Raw genomic sequence first — 20,974 nt, 5'->3', positions numbered from 1 at the left:
AAAAGGATGAAGTAGAGAATAATCTTAACTCACCTATAGTTGGATCATGGTACTCAGGGAAACGATGGCTTATGAACTGCATTGTCATTGCTGGAGAGGAGATAGGCAGAAGGAAGAAAAAAATAATTATATTGTTGTATTTAAATGACAACAGGGAGAAGAACAAGCAGATAATTCATTTGTATAAGTATCAGCTTAGAAAATGAGTCAAAATTATTTATGTCTAGAGCTGCAAGAATGCATTCACATTACAGTGATAACTAAGAACTGATAAATGGAAAAATAGGAATTAAACTCCTTTATTCATCTTAATTTCTGATTTTTAAACTGCATTTTATCAATCACTGTATTAAAATGTTACATCTTTTTAACACGTGGTAAATACTGTTAACATAATATACCATATATCATATATACCATATAACAATATACAGGTGAAAATTACCATGAAGAAAACAAAAAACATAATTTACAACTCTGATTCATAAAAGTTTTCATGATGTTACAAAATGCCACTAACCGCAGTACCTGAGTTTATTTCTGGTGCATTTTAGGAATACCTAAGACACTAAAATTGATGCAGCAGACAAATGCTTATGTTAATTACCTAGAGCTTGTACTTTTCTGAACAGACTTTTATGGCTGAATATTACCTGTTTTTAGAAATTTTTGGAAAGTCACATGAGCTTTCAGCAAAACTGCTTTGCTTTCTTTGGAACAAGTGGCACTCTGGAAGTCAAATTCCAGTTTATGAAGAAAGCAGAAGTATCAAATCCTGTCCAAAGTGAGTTTCCAACATGACATCTGAAGTTCAAGTATTTTGAATAACCATGAAAGTAGGCTTGGGTATTCAGCAGCCACAGCAATTAAATCAGTTACCAGGGAAAACATGGAAAGTTATGTTATTTTTGTTGTTTTTTCCTCAGGAGTTTGAATATCAGTTCATTTGAAAGGGAATGTTATCTACCTAATACGGAAAGCTGTGAAGAGAAGACCTTCAAATGTGAAAAAACATTTTAAAAATTTTGCCTGAATTTTTATCCAATATATAAATTTTTTATCTTAATTGCTTGCATTAAAATTCCTCTATAGATGTTGCACGGACATTTATTTTAAATAAAGTACAACATCTGAATGATAGCTATCAGTCACAACATGTTAAATCAAACGTGATATTCTACCTTATGTCTTGAACATTTCAGCTACCTTCAATAGTAGAGGTGAAATACGACATTTTTTAAAAATTGTGCATAAACAGACCTATTTTTAAAACAGCATTGTCTTAGTTTAATGTCTGTCCTTATATTTTTAGGAATCAAGGGCTTAAGGAGATAGTTTTACAAAATTATACAGACAAAGAGTATTAAATATTTACTACTATGTTAATAAATTATTTCATCTTTAGTGTGAACAAATATAAATGTTAAGAAGCAGCATTATAAATTCACAGTAACTCAGAGAGGGTAACGGTGTAAAAGAAGTTCATTCAGTCTATCCATATGATAAGGGAATAATTATATGTGTGGTGACATTCATGTCTTCTATATTATCTGTTGTCAAATGCAGACTTTTAAGTACCATGTATGTTTGGACACGTTCTTTTCCAGGACACCTGTTTTTTAATCACAACAGGTGATTTAGGCACCTCCATCTGATAACTGTTAGTGGTCTATGAAGAATAAATAGATGCCTAATGTGATCTGCCCAGTTTGCTTTGAGAAGCAGAGGCAGCTAGCAGAGATGCTGTTCATATGTTTTATGCCTACACATCTGGGGCTTTCTGAGGGCCTGTTCCACAAATTAATTCAATTTGTTTCACTACCTGCTGCTTTTTCTTGCCAAGCTTTTTATTTCAGAAGCAAACTACTCTGTACATAACTTTATTCTGTTTCCTTTTGGAACTATGCTTGCATCACAAAGTCTGTTGTTAAAACAGAAACCAAAATTCTCAGAGGACACCCAGAACTCATGGTTAACATTTTTCCTCTCTCCTGAGACAGCCCCAAATCAATACATCATTTATATTGTCATTAAATCCACAGGACCTAAGAGGACTGACTGAAATAACTTGGAACTATCCCTCTGATTTTCTACTGTAAATGCAAAATTTTAGTCACTGGGCCATGTAAAATTCATATGTCCCATGCCACTGTGTGTGTATATACCATCAAAACTTTCACAGAAAACTAGGCTGCACACAGTGCATTAGAGAAAGATCTGAGGAGGAACTTGTGTCTTGTAATGTCAGATGCAACAACTTGGCTAACCTGATGCTAGTCACAGCACAGACCTCTACATAAGCTGATTTAGCTAAACATAAAATGAATCTGAAGAGGGAGAGAGTTTGAGAAAGGTGTTCACAAAGCATTCTACACAATGAAATGAAAACATCTTACAGTTACCTGGCTAGGCAAATGGTGAATAAAAAGTTCATTTTATGTGTTTTGTCCCACAACTGCGTCCATGACCACCCTTTGCCAAGAGCTCCTCCTAAGCAACAGGGTAAGGAAACATTTGGGCCTCTTTACTTCTTGCCGCCTCTTGCATGGAGATTAGCACCCTCTCTCAGAGGAAGGGAACACAGTTTTGTTTTCTTAGAGAGAAGGAGTTAAGGTACCCTGGCGGATCTCTTTAGTCACTGAATTGCAATGTGAAACCAGAAATCCAGGGCAAAAGAGGTAGGAATTGCAAACTATCTTCCTCTGTGTGTTCTTTAAAATAAGGATGAGCATTTTCTGTTAAACCTTACTGAATATTAGTGCAGTAAGCATTTTCAGAATAGGCATAACAGGTTAGTTCTGGGAAGGAGAAAGGAGGAAAGGGAAAGGGAAAGGGAAAGGGAAAGGGAAAGGGAAAGGGAAAGGGAAAGGGAAAGGGAAAGGGAAAGGGAAAGGGAAAGGGAAAGGGAAAGGGAAAGGAAAGGAAAGGGAAAGGAAAGGGAAAGGAAAGGGAAAGGAAAGGAAAGGAAAGGAAAGGAAAGGAAAGGAAAGGAAAGGAAAGGAAAGGAAAGGAAAGGAAAGGAAAGGAAAGGAAAGGAAAGGAAAGGAAAGGAAAGGAAAGGAAAGGAAAGGAAAGGAAAGGAAAGGAAAGGAAAGGAAAGGAAAGGAAAGGAAAGGAAAGGAAAGGAAAGGAAAGGAAAGGAAAGGAAAGGAAAGGAAAGGAAAGGAAAGGAGTGCTTCCCAAAGTAAAAGAAGGCTCAGTCACCGCTGACATGAAACCACACAACTCAGCTGAAACCTTGGGAGTTAGACCTGTTTATACCCAACTCTGCCTGGGCTCCTCAGCAGAACAGCTGCCTCAGCTGGAATACACATGCTTCTTCACTGATGTTAACATCAGTTCCAAAGTAATTTTGCAGAGTAAACAAATTTTGAAAACTAACACAAAAATAGTATTAGTATCCCATGGTGCTTCTTGAAAATATTCTCTTTAGTGCTTCTTTTTTTCCTTATCCATTATCCTTCTCTTTTTTTTTCATATAAATTAACACTCATACCTATCATCAGATACTGTTGTAACTGTTTTCCTTTGGAAATCCAAATAATACTGCTCCAAATTTTTACAGCACTATAAACAAGGGACCTTTAACTCTAATTTATGCCACACACAAAGCACTGTATCAAGATGTGACTTTAAAGCAGGATATTAAAACAGAATAAATGGATAAGACTGATATTTGAATAAATACATATACATGTAAAAGCAGTGTCTGTTAAAAAATGGTAAAAGCCACCACCTTTTAATCCATAACAGATATTGTGAAATATTTTGAATTGCAAGTTGCCTGAAAATTTTTAATTAGTATTTTATAACACTGTGAAAATGATTCTGTTTAAATGGGACATGCACAGTACATGGCAACCACTACAAGGATCATTGTTTCAGATTAATAATATATTTTTTATATCCATCTGTGACTAAGCAAACGCAGATTGCCTGAGCTGAATAACTCTAAGTTTCATATGCTTGAGTAATTATGTAACCTTAAAGTTCTCTTGTGTTTTCAAAATAAAAAGAGTGTTCAGATCTTGTGTTTCACTTTCAGTTGTTTCCAGTTATGTTCACCCAGTGTTCATTATCTAGAATGGTATACATGTTATATACGCTGGCACTGAGATATATGTTTTCTATGAATAATAAACTTAGTCCTGTCTGCTATTTTATATATAATTCCTATTCTATACCTAGTAATAATTTATTTACCTCACAGCAGAAAATGTCATGTCCAGAAAAATTGTTGAGGTTATATTATTTACACTAAAGCCTTTTGATCAGTGCAGAAGTATTAAATTTTGTGTGAAGGACTGTATCAACTTTTCTAAAAATATGTGTTTTTGTAGGCCTACAGACTAATAGGAAAAAAACTTCAATACCCATGCAGTTGTGAGAGCAAGTAGAATAGAATCCCACTGTCCTTCTAATTGGTTCTAAATTTGACGTGTACTGTCATATTTGAAAGTAGTCTTACATTTGTTTTTCAAGGCTGAAAAGTACATTCCAAGCTTACGGAATATTCTTGTAATAGTATCCCTGATGTGAATATCGCATCCTGATCTTCCTATCCTTTTTTACTCACCCAACAACTTTCACATATTTGTGCTCTATTGAATGGTATGTATGATCATATATTAATTTGTTTCCAAAATAATTTTACCCCCCACCACAAAATCCTACACTTCAAATAGTCTAATGAAATTACGGCAGTGGTTGCAACTCAGAGGTCTGTAATTCCGTAGGGATGATTCAACATAGTTTAGATCCACTATTGCAGTGGATCTTGTGTTTTTATAAACACTGAGGTTTCGAAGATGCTATTATAAAAGACAGACTAAAAAATAATGTAATAAAGTCAGTGGACTTATAGATTAATTCATGAAGTTCATGAGAAATTAAGAAAGCATACAGGTATTATTATCATAGACAAAGTGGCAAACAAGCTACAGAGCATAAAATGAGAACAGTAGCCCATATTAATAAAATATGCACAATAGGAAAAGACTTTATCACAGAAATGAAAAAGTGATTAATATACCAAAAGTTTAAAAGACAAGTCATTACCTCTATCAATTTGAAACATTAAACAGCTTTCTGAAAACATGGCCAGGGCACATTGAACTTAACTTTTTGTACATAACTAAATAAGTAAAAATGTTAACAAAGTTAGACTATTTCAGCAACTAGGTAAAAATTTTCTTCCTACTATTTTATCTCTGAAATATTGGATAATTTGAGCAGATCTAGTCTTTATGATGGCTGAAAATTTACCAGACCCCAGGTATCATCTTCTAAAATGTATGATCTTTTCAAATGTTCATGTTTGAAAACTGAAATGTTGACTTTAATTGGCCTGGAAAAACGACAAACATTCTTATAACTAACTCTTTTGGAACTCATTCCTGAACTTTTAGATTGACTTTTCAATTAAAAAGTCATTTGCAATCATTCTTCTGCCCATTGAATCTTATCAACTGGACTTTGCAATAAAAATGTGCAAACTTTTACATGATGGACATCAAGTGGTGAAGATAATAGTTCTCACAAAATCTATTCAGCTCTCTGAATTGCATTAACACTCACAGCAACTTTGAATGGCTGGAGACGCCAATACTACTAGAATATATTTGAACAAAAAAAAAATTAGAAAAATTCTGAGTACAGTCTGAGGAAGATTTCATGTGCTTTCAGTTTCTGCATGCTTAATAAATCAAGAAATAAATCAGGACAACCAAGAAAAAGAAAGCTATTAAAGCTAAGGGAAAATTTTACTGTGAAACAAATGGGAGATGCTGGCTATGAACAAAGACAGATTACATATTAGAAACTATTTCTAGCCACCAGAACAGGAATTTTCTCGAACAGAATTTGAACATGGATGGAAGAGGCAAGAAACCTCTTTGATTTTAAGGTGTTTCCCAGGCAAAAAGATTGCCTTCAATCAGTGACACAGAAAGTTCTTTTGGAGAACTTTTCCCTGTGTTCCCAATTTCAGGTGGAGAAAATATATATCATATGCACCTGAGAATGGTCATGTAGGAATTAGAGCTTCCCACCACAGCAAGGTGGTAGGGTTGGTGGCCCAACTGAAGTGCATCTACACCAATGTACACAGTATCGGCAACAAACAGGAGGAGCTGGAAGCCATTGTGCAGCTGGGCAACTGTGATATAGTTGCCATCATGGAAACATGCTGAGATGACTCACACAGCTGGAGTGCTGCGTTAGATGTCTGTAAGATCTTCAGAAGGGACTAGCAAGGAAGAAGAGGAGGTGGGGTAGCCCTGTGTGTCAGGAAGTGTTTAGGTTGTCTAGAGATTCACAACGGTGATGATAGGAGTGAGTGGTTATGGGTAAGAATCTGGGGGAAAGCCAGCAAGGCAGATATGATAGTGGCAGTCTGTTATAGACCACCCAACCAATATGAAGAGGCAGATGAAATATTTTGCAGGCAGTTGAGAGAAGTCTCACAATTGCTAAGCCTTGTTATTGTGGGGGACTTCAGCTTGGGAGATGTCTTCTGGAAATTCAACACAGCAGGGAGAAAACAGTCTAGGAGGCTCCTGGACCATATGGAAGTCAATTTCCTGATGTTGCTGGTCAGTGAGCCAACTTGGAAAGGTGCCTCACTGGACCTGTTATTTGTGAACAGAGAAGGACTCATGGGTAATGTGACAGTTGGAGTCCAGCGATCATGAAATGATTGAGTTTTCTATTCTTGGAGAAATATGGAGAGTAGTCAGCAGAATTGATACCTTGGACTTCCGAAGGGCAGACTTGGACCTGTTTGAGTGGCTGACTGGCAGACTCCCTTGGGAGACAGTCCTGAAGGACAAAGTAGTCCAAGAAGGATGGTTGCTCTTTAAGAAGGAAATCTTAGAGACACAGGAACAGACTATGACTGTGTGCTGAAAGACAAGTTGGTGGAGAAGAAGACCAGCCTCGCTGAACAGAAAGCTGTGGCTGGAACTTGAGAATAAAAGGAAAACATTGGGAAGAAAAGGCAGGTTACTCAGGGAGACTACAAGGAATACAGGAAGTTATGCAGGGAGAAAATTAGAAGCACTGAAGCCCAACGAGAGCTGTGCCTAGCTACTGCCATAAAAGAAAGCAAAAAATGCTTCTATAAAGACTTAAGCAACAAAAGGAAGGCTAAGCAGAATCTCCACCATCTTTTGGGTGCAGGGGGAAACATAGAGACGGAGTATGAGGGAAAGGCTGAGGTACTAAATGTGTTCTTTGCCTCAGTCTTTAATAATCAGAACAGTTGTGCTGCAGGTAGCCAGTCCCCTGAGCCAGAACTTGGGGAACAAAATAAATCCTCCATAATTCAAAGGGAAATGGTTAGCAACCTGCTACACCACTTAGACATCCACAAGTCTATGGGGTCAGATGAAATCCACCCAAGGGTGCTGAAGGAGTTGATGGAAGTGATCATTAAAGCACTTTCCATTGTCTATCAGCAATTCTGGCTAACTGGGGAGGTCCCAGTTGACGGGAAGCTGACAAATGCGATGCCCATCTACGAAAAGCACCAGCAGGAGGATCTGGGGAATTAGAGGCCTGTCAGTCTGACCTTGGTGCTGGAGGAGGTCATGGAGCAGATCATCTTGAGTACCATCATGCAGCACATCAAAGACAACAAAGCAATCAGGTCCAGTCAGCATATGCTTATGAAAGGCAGGTCCTGCTTGACCGATCTGATCTCCTTCTCTGACAAGGAGACCTACTTAGTGGATGAGGGAAAGGTTCTGGATGTTGCCTACCTAGATTTTAGTAAAGTTTTTGACACTGTTTCCAATGGCATTCTCCTGGGGAAACTGGCAGTTCATGGCTTGGACAGGTTCCCTGGGTAAAGAACTGATTGTGTGGCCAGGCCTAAAGGGTTGTGGTGAATGGAGTCAAATTAGGTTAGCAGATGGTCATGAATGGTGCTGCCCAGTACCCAGTATTGGAGCCAGTATTGTTTAATAGTTTTATCAGTGGTCTGGATGAGGGGATTAAGTGCACTTTCGACAAATTTACAGATGACATCAAGTTGGGTGGGAAAGCTGATCTGCTGGAGGGTAGGAAAGCTCTACAGAGGGATCTCGACCAACTGGATTTATGGACTGAGGCCAACTGTATAAGGTTCAACAAGGCCAAGCACTGGGTCCTACATCTGGGTCAACACAACCCCACACAATGCTACAGGCTCAGGGAAGAGTGGCTGGAAAGCTGCCTGGTGGAAAAGCACGTGGGGATGTTGGTTAACAGAGGCTAAGTATGAGCCAGCCGTGTGCCCAGGTGCCCAAAATGTCAACAGCATCCTGGCTTGTATCAGCACTAGTATGGCAGTGGGACCGGTGAAGTGATCGTCTCCTGTACTTGGCAGTGATGAGGCCAAACCTCATGGTTCTAATAAACTTAGATATTTCACCCCATGGTAAGACACTCTTATTTTCATACTGCTGGAGGATATGAAGGTTTTCAAGCAGAAGTTTTTGTATCTTATATTTTGTTCATATATTCTTCCCAGAACAACCACGACAGACTAAATTCAAAGACAGGATACCAGTCTAAAGGAACCTTTGTTCTGATCCAGAACAGATATTTGTACATTTTTTACCCTGTAAGAAATAGGATAACAGCTCTACCATGTCACTTCAAGAAGGAATGCTGCAAAGTCTGTAAGCTGCAATTATTAATTTTTTAGGTATCATGATGTATTATTTATTGAGCATTTGCTGTGAAATGAAGGCAAGCTACATTTTATGTCTCTGTGTTAAATTCATTCTGATGTACTAGAAAAACAGAAGCTTACTGTCCAACAATCTGCTGCATATACTAGGCTGTTGCTGCAGCGTTGGGTTTTGCACTGCTGTTGCCTAAAAATCATGCTGTTGCCTAAAAATCATAGATATTTTGTTCACCTGCCAAAGCTGAGATCTCCAGCAAAGAGTGGTAAGCAGTACAAGGGCAGACTTCTAAAATCCAGAAGACTTTTAAATTAAATCTGTCTTATTAAAATGAAAACTGAACACATACTAAACATACTAAAGAAAAAAAAAAAAAAGCAAACTCACAGGTCACTTAAATTTTTGATAGAGAAAACTGAGACAGCCAGAATAGAAACAAGTGGGATCTCCCCTGTTGTTTGAATTGTTACAAATGGATCCTTCTGTTAACTTGTGTTGGCTTGGTCTTGGTTAAAGACTGAGTTGCAGAAAGCTCTGCACAGGCTTCTGCAAGAACCCCTGAAAAATTATTTCCATCACCTCCAAGGTCTGCCCATTTTCTATTTGTTCCTGTCAGCTCTGACTCTGACTGTCTTGCATCCCACTTCCTCTCTGGGAATTCACACTTTCTTCCAGAAAAGTCATGGTCTTTTATCTCACTCCAGAGGGTTCCAGTTAGATCCCTCACATCCTTGCCAAACAAAAAAAAACAAAAAACAAACAAAAAAAAACCACCTCACAAAACTACTAAGAAAATATGTTACAATAAGGCTCAAGAGGAAAACAAAACAAAACAAAATAGAATAAAATGAACATTTCTAGTGATTGAAAGAGGAGAGGTTGTTTTGTTGTTCAGACTGCAGAACAAGAAAAAGGCTTGTTCTTATAGTTTCATACTCTCCACCATTATAAAGTAAGAGCAGACTGTAATCAAGATATATTGAAGTAGAGTTGGTCAGAGAGCAAGGGGGTTTAGATGAGCTTTGAAGGTCTCTTCCAACCCAAACTATTCTATGATTTCGTGATTCCATGAATATACAGAAATCACTAATCTCGGAGTGTGTCTCAAGCTGTTGATTCTCACAAAGTATTACATGTAAAGATGTGAGTTCTCACTATTTCTTTTCAAAGTGTTATCAGTGGGACAAAGACATATAGTAGGTACTGGTTATGGTTTTCCAGCAGGGACTGAAGAACAAAAAGAGAAATAGTGCAAAAAAATTAATCTTGGACTTAAGAAACTTTCAGGAAAACTTCAGCAAAAATGCCCTCACTGCAAAAAAGTTTCATGTCTTCTGAATCACCACATTCTAGTGAAAAGTGATTATACTAAAAAATTCTGACTAACATTAATATTTACATCCAGATTCAGTTCCTGGTGTAGTGTGGGAAAGCAGAATGCACTGCATCATAAAATTCATGTTAAAAATTCTGTTCAGTGTTTAAGGAAACAGGAAGCTGATACAACTTGTATTTGCTCCCCATATAAGTGGTATCATGATAATGTGATACAAATTAAAGATGATGACAAGGTAGATTTCTGACACTTATGCACCATTTCCTCCGCAGTTCAACCCGACCTCTATGAGAAAGCTCTCCCACAAAAGTACTGAACATTCCCTACCCTGTTTAGCTTACGTGATGAGATGCATTAATAAACAGAAATTACTTCTGGCAAATGCCACTGTCAGCGCATTTTCCCACTGCGTTTCTTCCATCAAATTAAAATCAGTAAGAAAACTTAATGTGTCTTCTATTGTACTTCAGCTAGAAAATGCGACAGTAACTTAAGCCTTCCATTAGTGAGCAATCCAAAATACAATGACATAAAAAGCTTTTAAACCAGACTTTATTATAATTTGATTTTTAAAACAGAAGGCATTGAATAAAGCTAGAAAGGCTCAATTTTCGCTTATTATTTCAGAGAAAAACGGAGCTGATCCTGAAACATTACAAATAGACACATTTAAACTAAAGTCAATGGATAAACCTCCTAATTTTACAAATTAACTACAGCAAAAAAAGAGGAAAATATATGGTAGTTCTTTATAAAAGTGTTCCTAGTCTTTCAGCTATCAGTTTCAAGTATAATTAGCTCACTGTGAAAAAGACTTTGAAGAAAGGATAAAATAATTTCATACCATGGAAAGAAAACTCTCAGCAACCACATCTATTTCTCTCCCTTTTTTTAACTGCTGACATGTAATGATAACTTGAGTTGCTCTGACCTGGTTTACTGCTGTTTCAGGTTGTGGTAAATTGACATTGTTTGCAGGTTTCCTAGCATAAACTAGTGGTTAGCTACTGTGATACCTTCCATGTCAAATTGTTACCCCATACATCAAGCAGTGATGAATTGGCAGTGACAGCAGGTGTATTTTCTTCTGAGTGGGACAATAGTTGCTGTTCTATGATGTGGTACTAACTTTTCAGTACTTCAAACATATGGTCTGGAAAATTGATGACATATCAAAGACAAAGATACAACTCTTCCATTTAACTCCTCAGAAGCCTTATTCAGGGCTAAAACACAAACTATCTTTATTTTTTCCTTACAAATGCTAGGTTTTCTCTATATATAAGGTACAGTAAAGGATAACATCAACATTTACAAGTATTTCTCGTATTTCCCTTTAACTTAACAGGGTTTAGGTGATTATTTGTTCTTGATGATCTGAACAATAACCTGCGTACCTCTTAAAAAGATCAGATCTGATTCTTAATGTGTTAATGATTAAAATGATGAACTTGTTACCTGCTGCTAAATGAACTTTCATTTAAACAAAAATACTTCATGGAGAGAAAATTGACTTGTCTGAAATTCAGGAGAGAAAACTAAACCAAATAATGGTAAATCTACTACCTTGGATTGGTAGTATCAAAATTATTCAAAGTACAAAACTAATTCAATAATTTTACTGTTAAATATTTTATACTATATTATCTACAGTGACATTTCTACCATAAACTATACTATTTACAGATAATTTTTAAGATCTTCCATGATCTTTTATATTTTTTTATTTACTAGAGTAGATAATATTTTGAGTTTCTGTTTCAGTTTGAAATGTAGACAAATTTTAAAATATTGTATTTTGCTCAGAAATCCTCTGATCCATTCTTTTAACACCCAATACCATTCTTCCAGTGATAAGGATGGTGTTCAAATCATATTTAAAGAAAATACACTAAGAAAGGTGAAAGTTTGTCTAAAGATAGATTTGGTAGATCAGAAAGCTGACACCAGGACGTTGCTAAAATCCCAATAAAACTTGGAATTAATCAAAGACATTTGATTATTCCCAGAATGCTGTCTTCAACAATTTATTTCCTACTGATATGTTTCAACTTATATTTCTCTTAGTGGAGTTATTTATCTTAGTGCAGCTAAATATCACAAAATTTGCATTATATGAGTTAAAACATGTTCTTCACTACCTACATGATTTTGAACTGAACATATTTTCCTTGTCAGCTCTTATAGATGTTTCTCTCTCAATTAATTAGCCAGAACTTCACAATGAAGTCAAATCTGACACAATTCTTACTATAACAACATGAGTTCTTACTGTTTTTTTCTACAATATTAGTAGAAGATTTGGAAAGAGTGAGGTTCTTCAGTTACTGAAGCTCTTCAGTTGTTTGTTCCCTTCTGTGCACACATGTGCACACGCAAATCAGAAAGCCTGGTAATTATGAACTGTCACTCAAAAAGCAAATCAAACAGTTGAGAAAGCCTGGAGTTGAGGATGACAAGGTCTTCTGGATGGGGAAGAAGTAGCTTCGTTTTGCTACCAGCACAACTTAGAACACAGTTATGCTGGGAAAATGAAAACTGCAAAAGTACCAATATTGAAAAGATGTTGAAATAAGACTAAAGTTCTGGGGAAATCTTTCCCATTGTAAACCACCTCTTAGATTTATCACTCTGCAGGAGAAAATTCATGCAAAAGAGAAGCTATCAGTTTGCTCTGGCACACTAAAGGGCTGCAGGACTTGTGTACTGACTTCAGGTGGCTCCCAGCTATGAATGTTGCCTTTCTAATTCCTCTGTGAGACACTGGACTCTTCCTGCTGACAGTTGATGCATGTGTTTCACAGAGGATTCTTGGTATTGCTCAGAGGCAAGACACCAGAGAGGCCCTAAATATTCAGCTGTTAGGACCTGACCTCTGAAAATTTTAGACACCCTGAAACAGACATCCTTCAGTTCTAAACATCGGCTTTATCACTTTAAAAACATGGAGAAGAAAATAGTAATGAAACGCCCAGAGGCTTCAGATGCTCAGGTTGGTTGGTAGGAAGAGAGTTTATAGATCCAGGAAAAAAAAACATGTAATTTGGAGACAAAATATTGGGAAATAATGAGATATCTCAGAGGACAGTACTGGCCCTAGGTTCTCTTTTAATTTTCAAAGACTTAATAATCACTGTAAAACTACTGAAGAAAGCTTATGCATACAGGTGAATCTGTGAAGAGGAGTTTCTAGCTTTTGTCTCTGTTGTTGCCATGTTACTCTTTAATTACTACCAACACATTTTTTGTCTCAGTTTCCACAGCCGCAGAAAAACTCAACACAACAGCAATATGGACAAAGATTTAGTGTAGCTGCATAAGATCTGGCTATGAATGCATTCCTTAATTGTTCCACTAAATCCAAGTTAGTAAAACTATCGAAGTTTTAAGAGCAGTCCTAACCAATTCCTTCAACATAGAATCATAGAATCATAGAATGGTTTGGATTGGAAGGGATCTTAAAAATCATCTAGTTCCAACTCCACTGCTATAGGCAAGGACACCTTCCACTAGTCCAGGTTGTTCAATGGCCTGCCCAACCTGGTCTTGAACACTTTCAGTATGAACATATCCAGATAAAAGGAGGCAGGAGGCATGAGATCAAACCCCTTACATAAAAATACGAGTTACTAGTACAGTGGAGATGAAGAAACTACAGAGTACGAGGACAGTAACATTTTGTTACATAAATTGTTATATACCTTCTCATCATCTTCCCCCTTGCACAGTACAAACTCAACTGTAAGTTTCCATCTGCCAAAAGCATTCATATTGCTTGACACATGTACAGGTTACATTATGATGAAATATTGACAGTGGTCACAGTTGCAAAGCATGTTTGGGGGTGAAAGGTAGTGCTTCAGGCGCTGAGAACAGTGATTTATTATTGCATCAGTATGATGCTGAAAAGGTCAGACAGCTGCAAAGCACATACAAAAGTTCTAGAAGATGGATATTATTTTCGTAGGAAAAATCTACATTAGCCTATACAGGTTTGTACCCTCAGTGTGAATAAGAAATATTAAAGCTATGAATGCTAGCAACAGAGAAGGGGTTTATAATTTTTTTTCCTACAGTGAGAAGGCAGTGGCTTATGACCCAGAAATGAACTTCAGAATACATAGTCCACTAGAACAGGTTGAGTCTCAGTCTTTGATCCTTCTGGGGTAAACTTACTTTCATGTATTTCATAATGCACTTTCTGCCCTTGATGCACTTGTCATTTATTTTGGGGAAACTTAGCTGTCTCAGGGCTTTATGGTGCTATATATCACCTTAGCTTGATGGGAGACAGAAGCTATATTCAGTGATCCTAGACCTTCCCATGCAAAACCAGCAGCAGGTAGAACAGAATAAAACTCTCCACAAGCAAACAAACATGACAGAGTGGGCTTAGAGGAGTCCCAAAAACTTCCCTCCTATTAGAGGTAAACTTGTTTTCAGGATTTCTGGAGATTAGTTGGGAACACAACATATTGGGGTGGGATTGATGAGTAAACACATTTCTTTGAACTGTGAAAATAAAAATACTTGAAACCAAAATATCTAGTTTTTTAACAGGCCACAGAAGACATGGATATATTTAGCCATTTCTGAATTTTCCTAATTACTATAGAACGTTGTTCCATAACCAGAGCTCCTTAATGGAAATAATTTTGCCCCAGGGTTAGGGTAGTGCCCCTACACTACAGGACTGGGATATAGGTTTTCCCAATCCCTGCAGTAATTAAAACATTCTCTTTTTTTTTTCCTGGTGGTGCAGTGACATAAAAACTCACCTCCCTGAAGGTAAGGATTTGGGATATGATCAGGAAACAGCAGAGGAACTTTTACAAGAGCCTAATAAGCCTATCACTACCTAAAACTCAAAACAATACATGAATTTAGGTTATGACAACTAGAACTGTTTCCCCATGTGTGCTAAGAAGGACTTGGGAGGACTTTTTGGGAGCTCAGTGAAGAAAACCAAGAGTGTGATGACACTGTGCTATGCTGATTCAGAAATGAGTCAGCTCAGTTACCAGAAAAGAGTAGAATCAGGCCTTTTTTGAAGGTACTTGCACTGATACAGACGTGGCAGAATGACTCATCTGTCATCAGTGTTTTAGTCAGCAAAGACTTTGGCTCAATGGCAAGTATTTATAACTGCAAAACAAAAGGAAGCAATCAAAAAGAAATAAGCAAAAAAAATCTGAATGTTAAACCTGTTCTATAATATCAGTGTATGAGGTCATTACTTTTGTAACCCTAAATACCATTTTGATATTAGTATCTGTCCAAGTCCGACTCACTGTACAATGTTCTTTATGCATTTGTCTGATCCTGATTCAGAGAATATAAGCTTACTGCAGCACTTACCTAAGCACAGATAGGTAAAACTGTAGTGTTTCTTTCGGTACAGGTTTTATTTCACTTTTAGATGGCAAGTATGATAGGGTTTGGAACATTTTCTTTTGAGACATCTTTACATAAAGCTTTTAAAGGACATAAGCCATGATCCACAGAAGTTAACAGGAGATTCACCATTAATATTGCTTCCAAAATGCTCTTTCCACCATGTTCTTGAGTAGAAATAACTAAGAATCTTTCAAAAAATTTTACCATGGATGAAATTCTGACTGGTGAAATGAGTGGCAAACATTTATTTGACATTATTTCAGTCAAAATTTGTCTGATATCAGTCTATGACTTAGTAGTTATTTGTCTTTACATTTTATTAAGTGCATACAGTCGCTACCTATAATTTTGTTTTGGTGCAAATATATTTTCATGTCTCAAATGTTATATATTTTCAAAATGGAAAAAAATAGAAAAAATAACCACAAGGAACAACCTTCTTCTTGGAGTTTTTAGGTAAAAAATAAATGAACTAATGATCTTCATTATTAGTTTTAACTGAGAAATGTACTTTATTGCCAAGAAAGAATATTTTATAAACACTCAGGTCTAGAACACATCTATCACTAGGAAGCTGTGTTATTGAAAGGATGCAAAAATTGCATGAACTGTAGAAAGACACTGCAAGGTCTAAATAAAATTACACCTTTTTGTAATAGGTTTTAAAGTTATTTTTGAACATTACTGCCCATTTACTTCCCAAATGCATTTATAAAAGATTCTCTGCGGTTTCAGTCCAAGGATTTATTTAATGAAGCACCTTGTTCCCAGCAGCAGGTAGGCATGAGAATGTAAGAAATTCAGCAGGTATTAAGTGATCTTTCCAAGTACACACTTTTCTGCAGCTAGTAGTCAGTTGTTTAAGCATTTTCTAAACTAGCAATTACATGTGAACTAGTGTGTTACCCTCAAATTTCACATCTGAGTTGCAGAGTTGCATCTGGATGTCCATTTGGCCCAACTATGTTCTCCACAAGGATAGTTTTAAATTAAGCTACAATATATCAATTCAGGTAAGACAAAAAAGAGCTACAACTGTACAAGTCCTTCAAGTTTATGCATAGGTGAAACTCAATAAAATATTTAGTATCTATGTCATGTTGAAATGATTTCCTAGCAACTGCAAATAGACAGATTTCACCTAATCACCAAACCAGATCAAAACTGTGGTTTTGCATTCAAGAGCCCTTGGTTTTCCGCCAGTTTTTTTTTTTACTCAATACCTCGTACTTTTTCTCAGAAGTTTCTTAGCATTATTAATGAAAAAGCAGTATTTGCTGGGATTGGAGGGGAAATAAAAGATACCTACAAAACAACTTCTTATACTTTCTCATCAGAGTGATCTGATCCATTAGATGTTTCATCAGGTTACAGCTGAAGAGGCTACTACTCTTATCAGTGACTTTAGGTTTATCACTTCCACTATGTAGGCTGCATTTTTCTCAAGTGTAAAATGGGCATATTGATACTGTTCTTTGAAATCTGAGTTTTGTGTTGTACTATAGAAAGACCTATATGAAAATTAAATTTTACCAAAAAAAACCCATACTGTATTTTTTTATGTCATACAGTTGGTCTTCATTATAATGGGTGAAATCCTGACTGAACTGTGTCCAGTGGGTGTGCACATGGATTTATTTTATTTTCTGTGTAATAGTCTTCCTTTTTCAGAAGCATTTGGTAACAAATTTATCCTTGTTCTAATACAACATTTGAACAATAAGTTCATTTAAGATAATAATACATTTAAAGTTGAAAAAAATGCCTGGAAAACACAGAAAATAATTAAAAAGAAGGCAGAAATAATGCAAAAATTGGACATAGAACAAGTGAATTGAACAAAATTCTAGTTGTCATCTGTATATTCATATCAAAATGTATTTTATAATTCTTGCTCATTTCTACCTGTAACCATACATACTTCTGCAGTCAAAACCGGAGAACTTGTTTTATTTTTAAGGCAATGAAGCTATTTGTATGTAATTTTGAATTAGCAAAAATTTACACTGTTAAAAATCAAATCGGACCGGGATCTGTTCTTGATAGAATAAGATACTTAAACTGTTACAAAACCTGTACCTTTAGAAACTAAAGAGTAAAATCTATTTTATATACTTTTGTATTTCTAAATATTTATGTAGGCAATATATTTCAAACTAAACTTTTAAAGAAACTAAATGTTGAAATGTACATCCAGTGTTGTATACCATCTTGATAAATTACTAATATAGTGGCTCAAGTAAAACTAACCAGGTTTTTTTACTTGCTTTGTTGTAGCTGGAACAAACTGGATAAAATATATAATGAAACAAAACAGAATTTTGTCAAATGTTCAATCAAGATGAGAAGTTACATCTCAGGAAGACCTTTACATGATGGTCTCTGAATCGGTGCATAGAGTTCAATGGTCCTCCAGGACATTAGTCAAAGAACTAAATCTGGTATGGTATAAGGAAAAGACAAATTTAGCTCCCCACATATAGGGCTCCTTTTCAACTTTCAAAGAAAAATGCTTGCACAGCTATATGGAAGATAGTTTTGCCTTCTTGGCAGTTTGAGTGCTCTGAACAAAACATCTTTTTTGTTTCATTGCTTGCTTTTGTTTTTATTTGTATGTTTGTTTTTATTACCATTACAAAGGTCAGGAAAACAGAAGGTCTGACTAATCAAAGAGAGATAAATAACCCAGGGAGTGGGATGAGGAGGAACATTTTATTATTAGTTTAAAGGCTTCTGGAGCAGAGTTTATAGTGAAGACACATAATTAGTAGGAAACAACCTGAAATGTTTATGCATGTCTGTGGAATCCAGTTATTCTTCTCTGTCTTTCCATCTTCCCCTAATTTACTGTTCTAATCAACAGACCTATTTTCTGCCTTCTTGGACACTACCATCCCCCTTATGGGTTGATGCAAATAACAAACAGCTCCAGCCCTTGGCTTCACCAATACGAAACACTATATACAAAATGAGTTACTGCAAATAAGGCAAGGGCTAGGGTCATAAAGCTGTCACCTTTACCTCCAGGATTTTCCTTCTTAACAGGCCAACACCCTTTCTTATTATCATCCACAACATTTTTTATTTTTCTAAAACATTGAAGCTGCTGTTAGTCAAATACAAAATAATTTAGGGGTAGCAAGCAAAGGCATGCTTCCTTAATAAACAGCAGGGTAGACAATAACTGTCAGGAATTTTGGAGTTATATCTGCCAAAGACAGAGTCTGATTGTGCACTCCTTTGTGCTAATTGTAAACCCCCTCAATTCTGAGGAGCAAGAGGAGATCTCACTAAACACTTTACTAATTACCCATAGGTCATTGAGACAGTGAAGCAATTGCATTTCAAGCTACAGCTGGGGGTTTATCTAAATGGGTGTACCTCTGCTGCCACTCTACCTGGTTTTAAAATTACAGCTTGTATCAAATTTACCAGCTATAAATAACAGCAAAACTAACCAAACCATATATGCAGTACAGTCTAACATGTACAACCTAACAGTTGGAAGTTGACATTTGATTTAGATGGTTTTTGAGGTCTGGTTGCATAAAATAATCAAAAGTTCAAAGACATAATGATGAAGTGTAGCCTTAAGAATCTATTACATACAAATGAAGACACTTGGGTCTTATTTCAGTGGATGAGTTTATTCAGCTCTATGAGGTCTTTATGGTTCTCTTCTCTGACTTTTTAAATATTTACGGTCACTCTGAAATTCATGTTTGTACTAGGAAAAGATCATGCAGTTGTTGTCTTTGCCTTTATATATGCATTTGTGCTTAGTCTTATTGCTAGATACTGTTCAACTTTTGTTTCTCACTTCTGGTCTCTATCAGCTGTTCACTAAAGTTAATAGATCAGTTGAAAGTGATCACTGGGTTATAGCCACAGCCCTAAAGTAAACATACATTTAAGCAAATTGGGTAAACATGCCTAAGAAGGGAAATGTTTGTGTCGGAGTTAAGTGGACTGTGTCCTAGATGTCACAGTGGCCTGAACCTTTCAGGTTTTCATGGAAGAATCTGTGACAGACATCTTCATCTTCAGAAGAGATGCAGCAGCCTACACCCCATATTGAAAATCTGCTTGCAGCAGAACAAACATTACAGCAACCACCTGAAGCACAGAACACTGCCAGTAACATAGAATCACCATCCAGCCCAGCACCAATGGCTGGACCATATCTGGGAAGAGATAATTTACAGACCAAGCTCAACTAATAAACTTTGTATCTCTCACTGAAAGTGATGTTGCAAAACACACTGACTCACAGGTTACAAAAACAATGAAGGAATGCTAACCTTTTGTGTCTCTTACACTGATCCTTGCCTTAACAGAATCACAGAATTACAGAATATTAGAGATTGGAAAGGACCTTGAAAGATCATCTAGCCCAATCCCCCTGTCAGAGCAAGAACACCTAGATGAGGTTGCACAGGAAGGCATTCAGATGGGTTTTGAATGTCTCCAGAGAGGGAGACTCCACAACCTGCCTGGGCAGCCTGTTCAAGGCTCTGTCATCCTCACCGTGAAGAATTTTCTTCTCATACTTAAGTGGAACCTCCTGTGTTTCAGTTTATACCAATTGCCCTTGTCTTACCACTGGTTGTCACCAAGAAGAGCCTGGCTCCATCCTCGTGACACTCATCCTTTACATATTTATAATCATTAAGGAGGTCACCCCTCAGTCTCCTCCAAGCTAAAGAGACCCAGCTCCCTCAGCCTTTCCTCATAAGGGAGATGCTCTACTGCCTTCATCATCTTTGTGATGTGATTCATCTACTGCCTTCATCACCTCTGCGCTGGACTCTCTCCAGCAGTTAGCTGCCCTTCTTGAACTGAGGGGCCCAGAACTGGACACAATATTCCAGATGTGGTCTCACCAGGGCAGAGTAGAGGGGAAGGAGAAAGTCTCTTGACCTACTAAACACCTCACTTCTAATACACCCCAGGATGCCATTGACCTTCTTGCTCAAAAGGGCACAGTGCTGGCTCATGGTCACCCTGCTGTCCACCAGGACCCCCAGGTCCCTTTCCCCTACACTGCTCTCTAATAGGTCATTCTCCAACTTATACTGGAACCTGAGGTTGTTCCTCCCCAGGTGCTGTAGTCTGCTCTTGCCCTTGTTATATTTCATTAAATTTTTCCCTGCCCAACTGTTAGGGAGTGGCTTAAAGATGAAGGACATGAATCCATGGAGCAGTTGCACGACCAGAGTTTGTTCTAAGAAGAGTTTTGTTCTAATGTTTGTTCTAATAAGAGTTCTGTTCTGATAAGTTAGCGGTTTGTCATGATTTAGGAGCTTAGCATAACTAGGCCTCAATGTCTCAACAGGCCTCAGTGGAAACTGCTGGTCATTAGGAGAAATGGCAAGGGCACTGTGAACTTGACAAGTATTGTAAACAACTTTGGGGAGGTGGGAGCTGAGGAGGCACGAAACTCGCGCGTCTAGCTAACCTCAAGTAGGAGGGTCAGGCAAATGTAACCTTTGGCTCTAAGCCAATCAGCAGGTGACAAGTATGCATAATTATTGTAATCTGTATAAATAGGTGTCGTTGATGGCAATAA

The 20,974-nt window shown here is 37.1% G+C and overlaps 1 protein-coding gene across 3 annotated transcripts in view; it reads right to left on the bottom strand.

Annotated features, from left to right (window-relative positions):
• Nucleotides 1-20,974, bottom strand: part of RIT2 (Ras like without CAAX 2) — a 186,094-nt gene that overhangs the window by 130,007 nt on the left and 35,113 nt on the right. For all 3 annotated transcript variants that reach the window (XM_065046924.1, XM_021284871.2, XM_005500406.3), the window contains exon 2: nucleotides 34-90. In XM_065046924.1, the coding sequence (XP_064902996.1) occupies nucleotides 34-90 (57 nt within the window). The remainder of the gene's footprint in view (nucleotides 1-33; nucleotides 91-20,974) is intronic.

Source organism: Columba livia, chromosome Z (assembly GCF_036013475.1).
Source record: "Columba livia isolate bColLiv1 breed racing homer chromosome Z, bColLiv1.pat.W.v2, whole genome shotgun sequence".
NCBI classification, from domain to species: domain Eukaryota; kingdom Metazoa; phylum Chordata; class Aves; order Columbiformes; family Columbidae; genus Columba; species Columba livia.
Note: the sequence above shows the minus strand (reverse complement) of the source record. Positions and strands in the feature narration are given on the sequence as shown.